General features: G+C 38.8%; 1 protein-coding gene across 8 annotated transcripts in view; it reads right to left on the bottom strand.

The window, feature by feature from the left end:
- Slc4a7 (solute carrier family 4 member 7) overlaps window positions 1-19,915 on the bottom strand; it is a 79,616-nt gene that overhangs the window by 39,635 nt on the left and 20,066 nt on the right. For 3 of the 8 annotated variants that reach the window (XR_015637848.1, XM_087584816.1, NM_001413732.1), the window contains 7 exon segments: window positions 17,339-17,420; window positions 15,288-15,434; window positions 11,268-11,406; window positions 10,437-10,597; window positions 8,869-9,057; window positions 2,519-2,634; window positions 316-473 (listed from right to left, as the gene is read on the bottom strand). Coding sequence is in view for 7 of the 8 variants with exons in the window: in XM_087584816.1 (XP_087440942.1) it covers window positions 316-473; window positions 2,519-2,634; window positions 8,869-9,057; window positions 10,437-10,597; window positions 11,268-11,406; window positions 15,288-15,434; window positions 17,339-17,420 (992 nt within the window). In the remaining variant the exon portion in view is untranslated. 8 annotated transcript variants of the gene reach the window in all.

Genomic DNA, 19,915 nt, shown 5'->3' on the forward strand with positions numbered 1-19,915 from the left:
AATGGGTTTCATCATTACTTCTTCATTCTTATGTAAAATATTAATATTCTTATCTGAGTATGCATCCTCCTGCTTTATGAAAATTTACATATGAAGTAATCAAATCATTCTCTTCATTTATCAACACTGTATCATCAGTGAAAATGAAATTTAAAAAAGGCATAAAATAGGTACATTTCTGTCAATTTCCTATTAATTCTTAATATCTTACTGAATCAGTCAATGAGAAAACATTATCAACTCAATCTCTTAGTGCTTCTATTGTTCCAGCCAGTGGATTCACATGAACAGTCATGAAGATGAACTGCTTTTTACCTAGTGGGCACAGGGACCTCAGTCAACCCTGAGAGGAGAACTGCAGGAGCCAGTCTCACAAATGCAATGATAGGTCTCTCCAAGAAATCCACCTCTCCTACCAAAACATTGGATGCCTCAGCTCCTGTAGGAATTTTCCTCATGAAATTCATGTCAACCTATTGATAAATAATTTGTAAATATGATTACATAGAAATGAAAGAATGATTTTAACACTACTACTGGCAATCAAAACATGAGATCTAAAAGATAAATACACACCAGAATTCCCACAGATATAAAGAATGGAGTAGACAAATACAGAAAAATGCAAGCAAAACTCACCATCCATTGTTTGAACTACTACAACCTTTATTACTTTAGAGCTCTATATTACCAAACATAAACTTGAAATTTTTTCAATGAATAATTATTCATTAAAAAATGGTGAGGACATACAGTGCACAAACTAACCACGGCTCATGAAGTGAAATTATACACAGTGCTACAACATATTCATCTCATGATTTTCTATCATTCAGAACTTTTGTTTCATGTCTTTAGAAATCCTCATTTAAAATAACTATCATTTCCTGTAATTTTCCTTAAATGGAAAAAATGTTATTCGCAATAAAAATCTACAGCCTTGATTGATGAGATGGGACAATGTGTACGGGAGACTCAGCTGCCTGTGTATAATTACAAAAGGTTACAAACATGACACCAGAGTAGGTGAGGCTCTCATCCATACACAGGCTCACACAAGCTACTGAACAACCACTAAGGAGACTACTATTAAAAGATAAAACCAGCACTTACAGCGGGCCTCTTGAGTCCCACACCCAGTGTGCCACAACTACAGTGCCAGGAGGCAGACTCCTGCCCAACAAGAGACAGGGAGGGTACACAAGAATAGGCCACGTAAAAAAGTAAAACTGTGACAGAGGAACAAAATCAACCACAGCTGCCCTGCCCAGAGATTTATACGATGCAAATTACAGTAATTTTCTTATTCACCAACACAGAATAAACTCCAGTTTAGCTAGGAAAACTTTCTGATGATCTGAAACAGCACCAGTGAAAGCAAGGGATAGTAGAAGGGACAGCTGTGACAGCCTCTGTTTTTGACAAGGTTTTGCTATTTAGTAGTATTTAGCCATTTCGGGTAATCTGGAGCTCACTTTGTGACTTGAAATCCTCTTGCTTTGGCCTTCAGATAACGAGGATTACAGGCATATGCTGGCATGCCCACATGAACACATTCGGAATAGTCAAAATTCCTACTGGCAAGTTGTCTATAATGTGAGAGTACAAACCTCCACAGAGCTATAACACAAGTCATGTCAACTTTTTTTCAGTGGTGTGTGTGTGATTTGTGGACAGATTGTAAAACAGAATAAAAAGCTTTAAAAAGCTAGATCCTGTTTGGCATTTAAAACAAAGCCTTAGAAATAAGATGTATAAACATTAGTGTTAAGCAGGGTAGTGGTAAAGTATGCCTTTAATCCCAGCATTTGGGAGGCAGAGGCAGGAAGATCACAACATTTGAGGCCAGCCTGGTCTACACAGTGAGTTCCAGGACAACAACAACAACAAAGTTAATATTGCATGAGTTAACAGTCGATGTACATAAAAGTACACTACCTGCCCCAACCACTAGAAAGTAGTCTTGAAACTCAGCTGTCACTTATGCTTAGTGCTCTGTTTTGGTCTTAATAAGGGGTTTTTGATTGTTTGTTTGTTTTGTGTGGTATTTTTTAATTTTTCTTTCAATGAAACAATAAATTCACAGCTTTTTGCTATTGCTGTTGTTGCTGAATTCATGCCTTTTTTTTAATCGATCCATGCTTCCCAGGGGCATTCCGAAACATGCTAACACCATGAGTTAGTGGACCTGGGATGCAGTGCAGTCCAGGAAGAAGGCTCTGTTAGTGCTGCATGCCACTCCCACAAAACCTCTTCAAAATGATTCGAGTGTCCTGGTACTGATAAACAGACACATAAAAGTGTCACACTATTTACAGTGTTCTCTTCTCAACTGCTGGGACTGTAAGCATGTAGTTATCCAAACACTTGGGGCCCATCCACAACACCTCACAAGCACGCCACGCAAGTGTATGTGCATCCGTCTACTGAACAGTTACTAGGAGCAATGGCAGCAAAGCAACACGTTACCAGTTACTCCTCAGTAGAAAAGCTAAAGGAAGTTTAGTTCCTGAGTTACCTTGCTAAAGTCAACAGTACTATTTTCTCTGCTTCCTCCACTTCCGTTACCTTTCACTTCACCACTTTTACTACTGTCCAGGTTTCCAGGAGCAGACTGTGGAGAAGCCAAAATCCCTGTATTTAAAAAAAAAAACACACAACCAAATCAGTAAGGAGAAAACCCTGTAGCCTGATTCTGCTCATATCCTTAAAGCGATGGTTGATTATGAAGCAAAGGTGAGAGGTTAAAACGTGCCAGACATTAGCCTCACACTAGCAACGTGAATTAGAACACATGAACAGGATGAAGTTATGTATTTTAATTTATAAGCATTATACTAGAATGTACACAGTAGCCTTTAGAAACGTGAGTCAGTATGGAACTACCAAAGATTTGAGCTAAGTCCAGAGTCTTATCGCTCCAAATATGTCTAGATAATACACTTTGATATCCCTAGCCCATGTAATTGAATGGAACTCAGTGAGGCCTGGCTACATCTAGGATGCTCATATCAATACTGTATGAATCTGACAAATTCTTAGTGCAATTCAGAGAATGTAAGAGCTATATGTAATCTTTCTTGATCATAAGCGTCCTCAAGAATTTTGATTTTCTTTAATAGTACGTCTAATTTCTACTGTCAGTCTTCCTAAGAAATCTAAGTAAAAGACCATAAACAAGTCTTCCAAGTACAAAGGTTAAAAGTACATAATCAATGGAATTTGGCTAAATAACTTCATCACTTGTAGCCATGTGTTCAACTAATTCAGTCTCTATGGTTCAGCAAGCCTATAAATTAGTGTATACATGGCATGGTTGTTGTCTGAATGATGTATGATGCATGTTCACTTCAGCTGACAGTCAACAGCAGCACTTCATGGTAAGACAGCTTAAAAGCATCATCCACACTAACTATCTTGACCACAAAGAGCTCTATAAAAAGCTCAAATCTCAAAAAACTTAAAATCTAAGTTGCATCACATAAATTTCTAACATTAAACACATCTCATTTTTCTTCAAAGATAAAAGACCTTCTAGTCCAAGAATATAAACTAATCAATGTTTCAAACACTAGAAATTTTAAAGGGAAGAGACTGCAATATAATACAACCTACTTGTGTACAGAAATTCAGTTAATGTTTATTAGTATCAGTTCTTTGTCATAATTAGTATCACTTCTACAATTTCAAGCTTTTCAGATGTACTTGATATATTCAAGCATGTTTATTCTTATAGAACAGAGCAATTATAACTACTGAATATAAAATTAAGACATTCAGGTTCAACTCTGGGCAAAGTCCTCTGTGATATTTACTTCTGTGCAACAAACTGGGGTATCATTGTAAATGAAAAGCCTTCATATAAAAGCACTGCACTTAATTTAAGCATGTAGATAATTCTCTAGACAAATTAAACAATTCTGAAATAGAAGGTACTTCCTAAAATAAATATTTTTTGAAATTGTTGACTTAACATGAAAAGTATATTAAGATTCCTTGTGTTTGACCTTTTGCCTTTATGTTTTAAGAATAGTGTTTCTTCCTTGCCCAAAAAGGCTGAGAGAAATTAACCTTACTGGTGGCTTCAAAATGCTCCCACACGAGAAAAATCAAGAAGCACTTTATTAAAACTCTGGTGACAACTGTGACTGAGTCCTAGGCACTGGTACTGAGTACTAGTACTCTGGTACTGACTGTTCTACATCTGCATTCTACAGATAATTAAAACAAAAACAATGCAGCTTTTAGTAGAACTCAGCCATCAGATTTGAGAGCTAAGAACAAGGAAATTTGTGAGGGTGGGGGTGTGTTTGCAAAGTCGATAGGAAAAGGAAGAAAAAATAAAGTTCAGTTGAAACTGCTTGGTCATCTTCAACCTGTCCCTTTTTCAAAATGGCAGGTGCATGTTAAGAACATGCCAAGCACAGTGGCACTATCCTATTAACACTAACACTTGGAAGGTAGAGACAAAAGGATTAGAAGCTCAAAGCTAGCCTCAGCTACACAAGACCTTGCTCTCAGAAAAGAAATTTTCTGAAAAAGTATTCTACCAAGATTCTCTTTCCAACTCAGCTACGTTAAAGCTGTCTTAATTAGGAAAGTCTTCTGGCTACTAGTTCAAGTTCCCATGATTAGGAATCAAGGTAGTCAGCGGGAATTGAAGCTTCCTATCACTGCATAGTCCTCCTCTATATATCAGGTTCTAGGACTCCTACTAGAAATGGCTGAATGGGGGTTGGGGATTTAGCTCAGTGGTACAGTGCTTGCCTAGCAAGCGCAAGGCCCTGGGTTCGGTCCCCAGCTCCGAAAAAAAAGAAAAAAGAAAAAAAAAGAAATGGCTGAATGTTCTACGAGCAAATGGCAGTTAAGGAAGAAGTAATGATGGCCAATCCTGTGAGTTCCCTTCAGTAACATTGGCCTTTACTTTCAGAAATCCATCCATTTTCATTTCATCTATTCAGAAAAGCGGATACATCTTGTTATAAAAACTCATGGTATTAAAAAAAATGTGTACCTAAATTTTCAATTAACAAAAAATTTTACCTTAAAAGTTTTCTTTTTTAAGATTCTACGTGGGGGGGGGAGAGGTGTGTGTGTGTGTGTGTGTGTGTGTGTGTGTGTGTGTGTGTGTGTGTGTGTTGTGAGCATGTTCATGAGTGGTCTGAGGAGGCCAGCAGAGGGCATCACATTCTGGGGAGCTGGAGTTACAGGCACCATGAGACATTCGACAAGTGTGATAAAAATCAAATTCAGGCACTCTGCAAGAGCAATATGAAGTCTTAACCATAGTGATCTCTGCAGCCTCATAAATAAGTTTTGTAATCTACTTACAAAAATATAACCTATACTCACCATAAGTATAGAGCCTACAGTTCTGAAAAACATGAGGGAAAACTTGGACTAACACCATCATAAATAAAAAACTAAAGTCTGTTCAAAAATACTTTAACTCCTCTTTAAATAAAGATTCCATGCAATTATAAGAGAATTTCAATCTTCTCAGAGAGAGAATGGGAAAATGAACATGGCATATTAGGAAGGTAAAGATGTTCTACTCTTTAAAGAAAAGCATCAAACAAATGAAAAGGACTTCTTCATTACCATTATGTGCTTCTTCACCTTACAAGTGGACAAGAAAAGCCACACTTCTAAAGTGCATATCAAAAAATGGTTCCTAAAGCACTCAAATATCATGACCTCTAAAATTCCAATGGGAAAAAATATATAAGGGCTTGATTTTCTGTGTAGTATTTTTACAACCTAAGTTTAATAAATGTATCCTTTTCTGTAATACTGTAAAGAACAAAACATGCAGAAGTCAATCATAAGCATTCTCTACATATGCTGCTCAAGCTATGTGCTGACAGGCATTCTCAGTGCAAGTGACCCAGAGGCAGAAAGCACCACACGTGGAGGACTCTGGACAGTTGCCTGGAGTGAAGTCAGTATTTTCCTCATTCTTCTGCTCTTGGCCTTTCAGTGCTTCTATGTCTTCCTCAGGCGGATGAATTACTACTCTGGGAATATCATCCCTGTCAGGTGACACCAGTACTTCTGGGGCCTGAGGCTGAGTCTGTTGGGAACTTCTGGAGGTCAGGCGACTTAAGCTGGGGCTGGAAGGAGGACTGTTCTGGGGGGTGGGTACTGGGGTGGTACACCTTGAGCCTGCAGGGGTGCCAGCTCTTGAAGAAGGAAGAAGATGACTGAGAAGAAGGGATAAAGGCGATTCTCCTCTCAAGGAAAGGTTTGAGGCAGACAGACCTGTTCGCAAAGAATGGCGGGAGGCTGACAGGCCTTCCCCTAAGATAAAACAAATAAGTAAAAAATGATGCTCATTGCATTAAGCAACAGAGAACACAAAACTCAAACCACAAATTACAAGCTTCAAATTCCTCTGTGAGGTTAGCAGATCAGTCAGATGGTTACTTGTAACATCACTGAAAAGCTGTTAAACTGTAATCACTTCCCTGGCTGAATGGGTATTTTAAAACATATTCTTCTTAAGTTGTCCCAATATCTATAGATCATTCTCTCTCAAAGAGCCTACATTAGCATTACCTAGTAAATAACTTAAAACTGGTATTGTCTGTGACAGGGACTGGCCAGTGCTCTTAAGTAAAGTTTAAAAATGAACAACAAATCATAGGAATTATTTTTAAGAGAATTAAACCCAGTTGTGGTGAAACTCTTAGTTCAAGGCTAATTTTATAAAACAAATTTCAAGTCAGCCCGGATTACACAGTGAGGCTCTGTCTTTTTTTTTTAAAACAAAAGTGAGAGAGACAGAGAATTAGGACACCAAGTTTTAAGTCAGTATTCCAAAGCACACCGTCTTGCTTCTACCATAGTACATCCAGTTATACACAAGTATACACAATCGATGAGTTAGCTAACTAAAAACATTTAGCAAGAGCAATAAGAAATAAGTCTGAATTTATTTCCAAAGCATAGGAATGTTTATACTTAAAACACCTGGTACTACTTGCAAGTGTGGCATAAAAGAGAATCACTCTTTCTCCTGTAGCTTTTTAAAATAAAATAGTAGCTGCATAAGAAATGAAACAATCTCTTAAACCTACATAATCAAAGCTACACGGTCAGAAGAGTCAAAAATAATAAAGATAAGTGTAATAAACCCATTATTTGTTTGGTAACTAAAATAAGTTAATGGAGACAACTGTTAATACATAAATAACTAATATTTAGTTTTTAAGATACATGCAAAAAAGGTGTTTACGTTATAATTATAATGCAATGAAATTAACATAACATTGCATTCAGAAACAGTTATTGTGTTATAATGAAAAAAATTAAACCCAGAGAGAATAAAGAGAAAAGACTGCATAAAGGAATAAAAGTTTATTAGAGTCCTTCAGGTAAATGAAGGCACTTCAGCAAAGTGAAGAACGCAATAAAAGAAGGAAACCAGAACTATCCCATGTATAACTTCTTTCTAAATTAAACCTACGTCATAGGTTTACTTAAATGTACCACGTCATAATTTTAAAAAAATTAAGACTCTTTAATGACAAAATTAAATGTTACATTGAGCTACAAACAATGGCTGACGTCAACCCCTGACATGTTAAGGCCTTATGCATATGGCTGATAACTTAGACAACTATGTAACAGCCATTCAGGGACAGAAAGAGGAGAAAGCTACTGTGTCCCAGGCCCCACTTGGTCTGCTGTAATGACAGCAGTTAGAAGCAGTAAGGACTCTCAGAAGCATCTGCATCTGGGCTTTCTAGTTTTTATTACCCAGTTCCATTTTAAGAGCCAAGAGAGAACCAGACTGCCGTACTCCTACTTTAGAAAAAAATAAAGCAAGGCAAATGCTCAATGTGAATCAGTTCTACGAACAGACAGCTGGCTGGCTAAAGTGCAGGAGGAATGGAGAGGTGGCTCATCAGTTAAGACTCGTCGCTCTTCCAATGGAACTGGGTTCGTCTCCAGCACCTATGTGGTAAGTCACAACCATCCTTAGCTCCAGTTCCAGGGGATCCATGGCCCTCTTCCAATTTCTCATTCCCATGCACACATACATATTTGCAGGCAAAACATATACACAAACAATGTAAAAGTAAAGTTTAAAAATCAAAAACACTATCTCCTAGTCCTACATAACCTGCTATCTTCCTCCAAGGGGAAAGCAGAACTGAGTCTAACCGCTGGGTTTGACCCATTCTCAATGGACTGAAAAATACCATTTGTATAAGACAGGCCTATCACGAAAACCTTCCACAAAGCACATAAATATCTGAAACCACTTCTTAAAACACTTGTTTATGATTAGTACTTTTAGCATATTAAGGAGGAAAAAAATCATCAAGAAAAAAATCTGATACAGGCATAAAGTTCAAACTCAGTATTTAGAATTAAAAACATTAAAATTACAGATCATAGTTTATGCCTTTTAAATAACTGCACAAGAAACCTCAAATCAAAATTAAATAAAAAAAAGCAAATGTGATTTAGGGTAAGGGATAGAAATTGTATTAATAGATTACTTAAGAAAAGTGTATGTCATTTTAGTGACAGTGAATTCTTTCTTCTCATCCAGGGGCTTTCTTTCTCACACTGGTCTTGTTTGTAGGAGCCTATAATTCTAGCAACTAGGAGACCAAGGAAGTAAACTCAAATTCAAGGCCAACATAAGATACACAGTCTCAGGCCAGCCCATGTCAGATAATGAGTCTGTCTCAAAGAAACAAAAACAAACAAAAGAAACACTTAAGAAATGATAATTTTGGATTAAAAACAATAACAGTGTGGAAATACCACTTTTCTTGCAACACATATTAAGTGTAACAGGCTGGAATGCCATAGAGAAGTGTTAGCAAAACTGGACACCACAACTGATCTCACCATTCCTTTCAAGCAAGTGAGGGTCAGAATGTTTCTTGCCTATATCTGCAAAGGATCGAACGAGGGGAATCCGACTCGTAAACCTTTTCTCATTTTGATGATGATGTCTCTTCAGAAGAGCTTCTCGAACATTCTCCCTTATGGAGTCATCTAGCTGGCCAGACGCTATCATGTTGTCTAACACCATATCTAGTCAATGAAAAAAAAATCAGTTATTTTTTCTATATGAACACTATGAAAGCATATGCATAAAGCTGAATACAAACATTATCCATCCAACAAGAAATAATAAACGAGACTCTTATTTTACTAAGTAATGTATTTTAAAGAGGCTGCTTTCCTATATAGACATAGCAAATTCTAATTAAAAAAATGAAACAGAAATAGTAAATTCTACTTAGCTAAATATTCAATGGCCCAGGCTTCTAAAGATCTACAAATGTCTGTTGTGCTAGGAGCAGGGCAGTGAAGTGACAGCAGTGATAGCTCTCACTCTGCCGGAAGCACAGAACCAATGAGGACTAAATCCCTGACACAGTAAACTCTGTCAGGGAATAAAAGGAGTGGGAGAACAAGAGGCCTGATGCCCATGCCCTTCTGGGAACCAATATGGTCAGGACACTATCCTCAATGCACTGTATAAATACATACAAAGGTTTAAAAGTAATGTATTTATTTTACGTACACACGCCTACTCCTGGGAATATATGGATGTGCACCCTGTGATTGCAGAGTCTGCAGAAATTTGAAGGGCGTGCCCTATCCCCTAGAACTGGAGTTACAGCCGTGAGCTGCTATGTGAGCACTGGTCCTCTGATCCACCACAGGTATGAACATTTCAAAAACTAAGTAACAACATTCCTTTTTAGAAATAAAATAAAGTTCTAATTGTGACAACTATAAAATGAAACAGGGACTCATCTGTCTATAACTCTAACTCAATTTTTTAGTCATTCATACACAAATGGGATGTAACAATTCAAAGATCTCTAACACAGTCAAATCTAACTAATAAAATTCAAATGATTTATAGCTCACAAATTACAGTTAAGTTTTTGGGTTTCTTAATAAACCAAAAGACTCAATCTGCTGTTCTTCTGTGGGAGCAATCTGCACTGACGACATAGTATTTGGTTTACAGCAAACATGATGTTGTTACTGAGCCACTGTAGACAAAAGTCATTAAATGATTACAACTCTTTTTCCACTTTTCCAACTCTAACTCCTTAGAATCCTTCAAGTCTCTTGTTTGTTCCCACTGCTGTATTTAATACCAGCCTTACTACCTCACACAACTCCAAAGAAATAGCTGGACTTCTTGCTTCTATTACCATCCCATTGCAGAGTAACCCAGGAATATTCCCAAAGTGCACGTCAGAGTCCCTCCTTTCCCAACTTAATCACCATGCTTCCCACATAAAATCAAGGTTTCAGGCCAGTAAGTCAAGAGTGACCTTAACCTGTCCCTTTTTTGGGGGAAGGGGGAAAATGAGCTTAAGCCTGAGCCTAAATAACATCTAATTTTATTTAATTATATTAAGTGTTAAAAAGTCAGTTTCTAGCATAACCTGCTATTTCATCCAGAGTGCTTGCTCTCATATCCAGCATGACTGTTCCATTTAGGATACAACTCCTCAGCTCAAAGAGACTGTGCAAAGACAGAGTGGCCACATACGGTTTACTCCATCGGTCACCACCATCCTCAACATCCTCTTCGAACTTCAGCCACCTAAATAAATAATATAGAGAAACCAAAAAGCCATGGACAGTTCATTTGTTTATTTTAATGCCATCAACATAAACTTGATTTTTAAAAAGAAAAACAAGGGGAAAAAAACAAATTACTACCAGAACAAAATAGTGCTTCAAATACATTTCCACAAATTGGGCCAATGGTTTATACTGTTTGTAGCCATTAAAACCTGATACCTACAACACAAGAGAAGCCTAAGGTTTAACAAAATGTAAACAAGTCATCACAATTTGACCCTTTGTGTGATAAACAAAATTGATACTTAAAAAAAATAAGGTCACAAAACAAAAGTACATCATTTCATATCTTTATGTAAGATAGTAACTTCAAATTTGTTTAAAGCAATCTGACTATCACTATTGTAACCCCTCTTATAACATATTAAATGAGAAGATTCAAGGACGTAAATTGAAAGCAAAAAAAAAAAAAAAAAAGTCAGGCATTGACAAGTAGCAAGTGACTTGTCCTTACACTAAATAGGGAGAACCAGGAGGACCAGTGCAAGTTTCCGGCCAGCCTGGGCTACATGAGTTCCAGATCAGCCAGGATTATAAAACAAGATCCTAGCTCAGTAAATATGTAAGTAAACAAGCAAGTCACCAACTGTGTCTTGAATTTCGGTCATGGAACGGAGGAGCAGTGTTACCTGGCTGTCTCTTTCCACTCGTACTCTTCCCCGTCTCGGTAGCAGAGCTCGTCCATCTCCGTGAAGAGGTCGTGGGGAATGTGCTCCTCATCATCGTCTTCAGTCCCAAGGATGAACTGCACCCTCTGCGATGGCGTGTCTGAACAAAACAGGACACACATCCTGGGTACAGTTTGAAACTGAACTTCTGTCATGTAAAACAGATTTTGGTGGTATGGTGGCTCACATGTACAATTCTACTCCCTAGGGTGCTGAGGTAAGAAAGTAACTTCAAGCTCTAGGCCAGCCTGGTCTGCAGGGTAAGTCCTGGACCAACCAGGCCTTGCTTCCAAAATCCAAAATACGCATAGTGAAACTTCAAGCTACCAATATGTACAAACCAGCTTTCCTCCTGTTTTAGAGAAATACAACTGTCAGCTGGGGTTTATGAAGTCACGATCATTGTAAGAAACATAACTGCAAAAAAGACACTAGCCCATTAAACAGTAAAAGACCTTAACACTTTCAATTAAAAACAAAATCCACCCTGCTGTACATGAGAAATGAGTTTTCACTAAAATTGAGCCCTTAAGTAAACAATCCCCCAGGCCCCTATGGATGCGACAAAAAGTACATGAAGAGGACAGTTAGTGAACGATGTGAAGACAAATGGCCGACTCCAGAAAATGACACAGTTTTCACAGGTTTTGTATTGAATGAATGCCCAAAGGCCCAAGCAATATTACTATGACCAACTGCTCTACCCTTGGGACTTGCATGATTTTTAATGGCTTTATTATTAAAGAAATAATAGGTGTATTTTTTAACTTCCATTTCTGAGTATTCATTGCTACTAGTAAGAAAAGATTGGTTTTTTATTGTGACCAAAGAATTCAATCAGTCCCACAGTTGTGCCCACTGTTTTGATGACCTACCTACATCTGTAGACTTTTTTTCTTTCATTGTAACCCATGTGTGATGTGTATAACATAGACAGACAGAGAGAGAGAGACACACAGAGAGAGAGACATGCAGAGAGAGAGACATACACAGAGAGAGAGAGACACACACACACACAGAGAGACACACACACAGAGAGAGAGAGAGAGAGACAGAGAGAGACAGAGACAGAGACACACACACACACACACACACACACACACACACACACAGAGGTTAGACGCTGCAGGACAGTGCTGTATCAAGGTAATAAGACAGGATACTTGAGCCTTTTTCTGAGACACTTAAAACATTTGGCCAAGGACAGCTTTGAATGTGGCCCAAAACTGTAAACTTACACAAAGTATTATGAGATTATGTATTGTTAAACACAATGCACAGTCCTTAAGCATGAGCTTTGTAGATGCGTGTGGCAAACTCAAAACATAAACACAGGGACTGCAGAAAGTTTAGCCATAAGAGTACTTGCTCTGCAAGATTGAGGACTTGAGTTCAAATTCCCAGGGCCCACATAAAAGCCCAGGACGGCCATGTGTGCCTGTAACCCCAGCACTAATAACGAGATGGACTACTCCTGAGAGCTGAGCCTCAGAGCAATAAAGCAGAGACCGATAAAGACACAAAGTCACAGAGACCCACTTGCCTCTGTACCGTAAGATATGTGTGCCCAGTGATGTATTTTTAACTATGTATGCTGTGTGGGGTTTGTATACATGTACTGAGCCTACACTACAGGGGCCAAAAAAGAGTGTTGGATCCCTTGTAGCTAGATTTTCAGCTAGTGTGCGTTGCCTGAGGTGGATGCTGGGAACTTAACACACGTCCTCTGATGAAGCACCAAGTTTGCTTTACTGAGCCATGTTACCATTTTCTCGTCTTTGTTCATTTTTTCTCAGCTTAATATGTTTCTCCATTTCCCTTAGTCTCTTTAATTAGAATATAGTATCACTGACTCCCACACACTCATGGGCTATGGAGATGACCCACTGATAGAGAACTAGCTGCTCAAGCATGAGGACGTGAGTTTGATTCCCTGAACCTACATAAGAGCCAACTGATGATGGCACGTGTTTACAATTCCAGAGCTGCTAGTCATCGCACATAGTCTAGCAACATAATGTATATGTCGTGGATTGATTTCTACATTATTCAAGGTGTCTTTGTGTGAAGACTTAGGGTATACTCATTCTCTGAGCAAGCTGCAGTTATACCATACATTAGTTTTAACTCACCTTAGGCCGCTACTTAATTGTTCTCTAGTTGGACAGATTTTGAAAAATAATAGTTCTATAATTCAACCACCCAGGAAGTAAAAGCAGGACAATCTGAAGTTTAAGACCAATCTTGGGCTGGAGAGAAGGCTCAGCGGTTAAGAGCACCGAGGTCCTGAGTTCAATTCCCAGCAACTACATGGTGGCTCACAACCATCTGTAATGGGATCTGGTGTGTCTGAAGACAGCTACGGTGTATTAGTAATCATAAAATAAATTTAAAAAATCTACAAAAGCATGAATGTGCTTTCCTACTAAGGCCAAGAAGACTGGCTCCTGCAAAAAAGGGCGGGAAGAAAACAAAGGGTCATTCTGCAAACAATGACCCTCGAATACAACACCAACGTGTGCACTGACAAGAATACATAAGTGTTTCAATAGAGTGGGCTTCAGGAAGCCTGCCCTGCAGGCACACAAGTACAGACGTTTGCCATAAAGGACAAGGGCTTTGCAGATCGAACACCAGGCCCAACATAGCTACCTGGTGTAATTTGTTCAAAAGACATAAGGATGAGAACTCTCCAAACAAGCTTTATGTTTTGGTAACCTACGTTCCTGTAACTCCATTCAAAAAAATCTACAGACAAATCAATGTGGATAAGAACCACCTGCTCATTAAGTGATAAAGTTATAAGACAGTCTCTCTTCTGTCTTGTTTCTCTCTCTCTCTCTCTCTCTCTCTCTCTCTCTCGCCTGCTCTCCATTCCCCCTCCACACAAAAACACAGACACACTCACACACACACAGATTTTGGTCTAGGGGAACTGTCATATACTGCTGATGAAAATGAAAATGACTGCTGTAGGATGATGATTATGCAGCAGGGTCCAGGATAAGGCATAGCCTATCACTGGATGAGAAGGAAAGGTCAGCAGAAAAAAGTCTAGAGGGAGGGAGGAGGAGCAAGAGTGATCAAGGAGGGAGGAAGAGGAGGGAGGAGGATCAAGATGGAGTCTACGCAGGAGGATGGCTCAGATTTAGGTGAACTAGATTGACTTATGTTGTCTAGGTGGGTGGTTTATATCTTTATCAATTGGCAGTGAATTTACTGTGTGGATGAATTATGGATTGAGAATTTAACATGTAAATCTAATTGCTAAATTACAAGTTTCTGGAACTTTGATCTTACCGGGCTAAAGAGGACAGTGTGTAAAAGAAATGGCTGAGAGGCAGTTGGAGCATGCGGATCTGGTTCTGTTGCCTAAGTGGAGTGAAAACGCACAGGGCCTTCAGAATGAGGGGTGTGTGTGTGTGTGTGTGTGTGTGTGTGTGTGTGTGTGTGTGTGTGTCAGGCGTGGTAACTGCCGCCTAGGGGACCTCACTGAGAGGGCACCTAAAAGGGAGACAGCCAGGAGAGGGCAGCTTGCATGGTAGGGTATCAGCCAGAGTGAGCAGATCCAGCTCCTGAGAACTGATAGAAAATGTTCCTTATTAATTCTTACTGCAACAGATGGCAGTCACTTTGAAAGTCACTGTATGTTTCTCAAGAAATAAAAATAAAAAATACCAAATAATCTATCAATACCACTCTTGGGCATATACCCAAAGGACTCTAGACCCTGCTAGAGAAATCCTTGCCCATCTATCTATGTTTATTGCTGCTCTAATCACAATAACTAAGAAATGAAAATGAACCCAGATGTCTATCAGCAGGTGACATCTGTCATGTGTAAGGAAAATATGATACACCTGTGCTATGTGACAGACTATTACTCAGCCATAAAGAAAAAAATAGTGAAATTTTCAAATAAAAAGATGGAATTTCTTGGAAAAAACTTTAAGCCATCAGTAGAGGGCAATTTCTTCCTACCATAAGAAGGAGACTCCCGTCCATCTTCCTTATCTGAGTCTTTGTCTTTTCTTCTCCGGTGGTGATGTTTGTGCCCTCGATGCCTGTGACGCCGACGACTCTCTTTACTAAACGGTACATGAACACCAACATATACAGCTCGATGACCTATTTCAAGTTTTTAAAATATGTTACTAGTTTAACCAAAGTGAAAGTATGACATTCAAGAAAGCACATCACGCTTTATTCTAGAAGCAAAGAATTCATGTAAGCTCAAAGTCAGAACATCAACAATGGCTGTCTTTGATTACTGATTTTATAAAAGTGTCACAACATGTTACAGTAGAACTCATTTACTAAGTAGTTTAATGAAACTAGCCACATGGATTACTCGTGTAAGCATCAGTTGTCATCTAAACTCAATCAAGAGAAGCTACATATATCATACAATATAGGATAAATTAATTTTACCTAAAAAGGGATTGGTGACATATATACCTATAATTCCAGAACTCAGGAAGTTAAGGCAGGAAGAATGAGAGTTCATGATTAACCAGGGCTTTAAAGAGATAGGAAGCAGGCAAACAAAACAAAAACAAGAAAAAACTATGTACTTACAAAAATATAAACAAAAATACTTAAGTGTTTAAGTATATATTCATAAACACACCTACTCACATTTATTCTACCTACATTCAGGACCAATTCAAGTTAGTAGACATCCTTAGTGTATATGTTTTAAGGGTTATTAAGTAACTTATGTATCAAAATACATTACCATTGAAGTAAATATTTACCATTTTTTCATTGTTTCTAAGGCCTCAAGGATCTGAAGACAGTCTTAACTGTTTCTTCTGCTTTTGCCTTTGGTATACTGTTATATTAATGTGCTACTCTTGGACTTTTAAGTCATTTTTATCCAGGCACGTTGGCTCATGCAGATATAAGCCCAGCAGCCAGGACACAGAGGCAAAAAATTGAGAATAAAATGCAAAGGACTCCATCTCTTTCTTAAAAGCAACAGAATACGTGCCTGATATAGGACTAGAAAATTTGAACATAAAAAGTCCTTAAAGTGTCTATGCAAACTTTTCCATGAACACGAATTTAGCCAAATGCTTCACATTAGCTCATCAAATAATAAGATACAATGTTTACAGCCACGTTGCACGGGTCCTTGCTGGGGTACACACTTCATCCAATCTGTAAACTGTGGACCACTGTACAAAGTATAACCCACTGCCCCTCCACTGTCAGTGTGATGACCACCAGGTCAGAAAGAGAAACCCACACTGATTACAGGAGCCTAAGGAGACAGAGCAACTCAAGAGTAAGGTGCCACATGTCTCAAACTGGAAACCTGGGGTACTCGGAACAGAAAAGGCCATCAGTAGAAAACCAGTCAATCCCAAGCAAAAGGTGTAGCTGAGGAAACTAAGCAAACCCGTTTCTAGTTTTCCAGTGTTAGCTTTTGTATTTTCACAAATGGTATGATTTAATATTCTTAACATAAGAATAAGATAAGCCCATGTAAGGTACACACAGAAATGCTCTGTATTGTGAATGCTGACACTCTATAACTATTTCTAAAACCAAAGGAAGAAAGGAAACTATTTAATAGGATTTCTGCTCATTTAGGGAGGATAAAGAACTCATTTGCTGCATAATTCTAAGTGGTGGTTACTGCAGCACCAATGAAATGAGCCACTGATGACAAATAGTGACATCTGTGGCTTGAAATCTGGTACCCCAGCCAGGTTACCAAACCCATGGGAAAGGAATACATTTTTAAATCATTACCTTTCTTTTTCACAAGTAATGGTGACTGTCACTGAGGTGGGAAGGGCTTTCTGAAATCTACCTATGCCAATACTTCAAGAGAGGAAATAGTCTGGTCATAGAGATGAACATTTGCCGCTCCATTATTCATTGCACTGCACTAGAAAAGTACTCAACGGTCTTCGAAGTAAACGACATTTCCAGAAGCAGTAAGTAAAACCTAAGAAAACACTGACAAGCATCATGTGGTCATTTCCCTGCTAAACGTAAGAAACTATTTTAAATGAACTTACTCTCTAATTCTTCTTTTTCAAACTTGGTGTTCACGGTTGAGCTAGTTTTGCCAAGATCCACAACAGCTTCTTCATCGGGACCCTAAAAACAAGGCATTCTCCTTTACTGCAATCCAACACACACGAGGGCCTCATCTTTAGTATTTCAAAGAGCCAAAAGCAGATGCCTTCTCACAAGTTCTGAGTGTGGCCATATCTTATTTAAAAAGTATTTACAGGAATTTTTGAAATCCACATTTATAATTCTTGTGGTAAGAATGAAAGTGACAGTGTCATAAACCATTTAAAAAAATACTAAATTTATCCTCAATAAAATACACCCAGGACCAAAGAAAACAGAAATTATGTGAAAGGATTGCTGTCATAAACGCCAGAGTGGAACGCTTGTTTGGACATTTGCTCCAAAGTCCTATAGTGAAAGGAACACACAATTGCAATGGATTACAGTTCAAAACAAAACTGTCAAAAGTAAGTGGTGGGCTCAATGTGTAGTACCATTTTTACTTGTTAGTTAACAAACTGCAAGTAACAGTTAGAACTTCTCATTTCATTAAAAAGGAAAAGCCAAAGTTTCAACCTCTAGGGAAATTCTGGTTCATGATATGAAATCAAGATTTAATCAGGTCTAAGTTTCACAAAGCTCCCTTCCCAGCACTACAAAAATAATTGTTCTTTAAAAACTTATTACGAAATACTGTTTGTAGCATCTTAAAAGAAACTTGTATTCTTTTAAGAACTTGTACACTTCCTTTCTCAAGTCCTAACACTTTTAAAAGAACATTATAATCATCATCATCTACACATTTGTACAATTTTTGTACAATTGTAGAATTGTACAATTCTACAATTTGTACAATTCTTTTAAACAGATGCAAACAGGAAATATCCCCCATCTCTCAGAGTCTAGCTCTGGGTGTGAGCCAACCACACATGGCTGCTCTGGACCCTGCTTATGCTGTTGTGCCAGGGAAGGTCTGCACAACCTTTAGTAGTGCTGCCCTGCAGTGTAATGCTTTTCCACACACGCATAGTGAATCGACAAGCTGTTTAATAGCTTTCCCCAAATCCTCACTATTTAAACTCAAGATCAGGGTTGGTCTGATAATTTTTCAAGTAAATTTCTTGCTAGTTCAACTCTCACTATCTGATCCACAAAGCTCAGCACCAGGCATAGCATACCAGGGTTAGGGTTAGGGTTAGGGCTGTCTAGACTTACTTTCTAAAGCTAGACACTCAAAGAAAAACTCACATAGCTCTCTGAATGGGTGGCATTCAAGTTAATTCAGAGACGTTAAACGACTTGCTAGGGTTCAACACTTCAACATGCTGTAATGATTCCCCACAATAAACTGAGAAAAAAAAAAAGACACCACTTTGACTGATTAGTCTAAGTTCTCCAAACATCCTTAGTAATAGGGCCAAAGTCAGAAACAAAACCAGGTTCAAGGAATAACAAAATCCCAACTGAACAACATCTTGTCACTAAATGAATCCTCCAGTTCCAGGATGAGGAATGTCTACACTGAGTTGTTGACCAAAGGGGACCGACCCAAGAACATCATCAAACCCAAGATACTGCCAAGGTTTCTGGTTGTTCCCCAAAAACACAACAACCAAATGGTAGGCTCAACTGTTGAAGATGGCACCTACACCTTACTCTACCTGAGAGGTTGAGCTGGTCCTAACCAGAGCCCTCATCTCTACTCCTAGTGCTCATGGTACTAGAGGTACTCTATATCCTGTCAGAGGAGAAAACAAAGCATCAACCCAGCTACAAACCCTTTGGCAATGGTAACCTGCCTATAACATCTACAGGTAAAGTAGTGTCACAAAGCTGGGAGGAGTAATCAACTAATATCTGTTTGGTTACAAGGCCCACTCCAAAGAGAAGGAATCCATGGGACACTGCTTAGGTGGCCAAGAATCTGACACTACATAAAACAGGAATTTAAGGAAAATCCAAATAATACTGTTCTACTAAATGAACACAGTCAATAGAATTACTCCTAATGAAATTCTGCTATACTCAGATCAGTGTATTGTTCAGCCGTCACTGCTCTTGTGGCAGATGGGAACAAATGCAGAGACCCACAGCTGGACCATGTGCAGAGTGAGAGACCTCAGAGTACTCAGTCCTAAAAGGAATGGCTCCATCAAGTCTCCATGCACCCACACCCACACCCACACCCACACCCACACCCACACCCACACCCACACCCACACCCACACGGCCTCTCTTGGGGTCAGGGAATCCTGCAATGGAGGAGGCGGAAAGTGTGTAAGAGCTGGAGGGGATGGAGAGTACCAAGGAAACAAAGCCTTCTAAACACAACAGGATATACACACATATGAACTCACAAAGACTGGCAGCATGCACAGGTCTTGCATGGGTCTAAGCCCGATGGAGTCCCAGCACTGAGAGGAGGAAATAGACACAAGCCCCATCCCAGGATCTCCAATTACATTTTCTCCATCAGAGTCTCAATGGATGTGTAACCATTCTTAAGGACAGACCCCATACCCAGCAGTAGACAGGCAACACATTTTTGGAAGATCTTTCTCTATAATGCTTTTGTC

This window comes from Rattus norvegicus, chromosome 15 (assembly GCF_021556685.1).
Source record: "Rattus norvegicus strain SHRSP/BbbUtx chromosome 15, alternate assembly SHRSP_T2T, whole genome shotgun sequence".
Taxonomy (NCBI): Eukaryota; Metazoa; Chordata; class Mammalia; order Rodentia; family Muridae; genus Rattus; species Rattus norvegicus.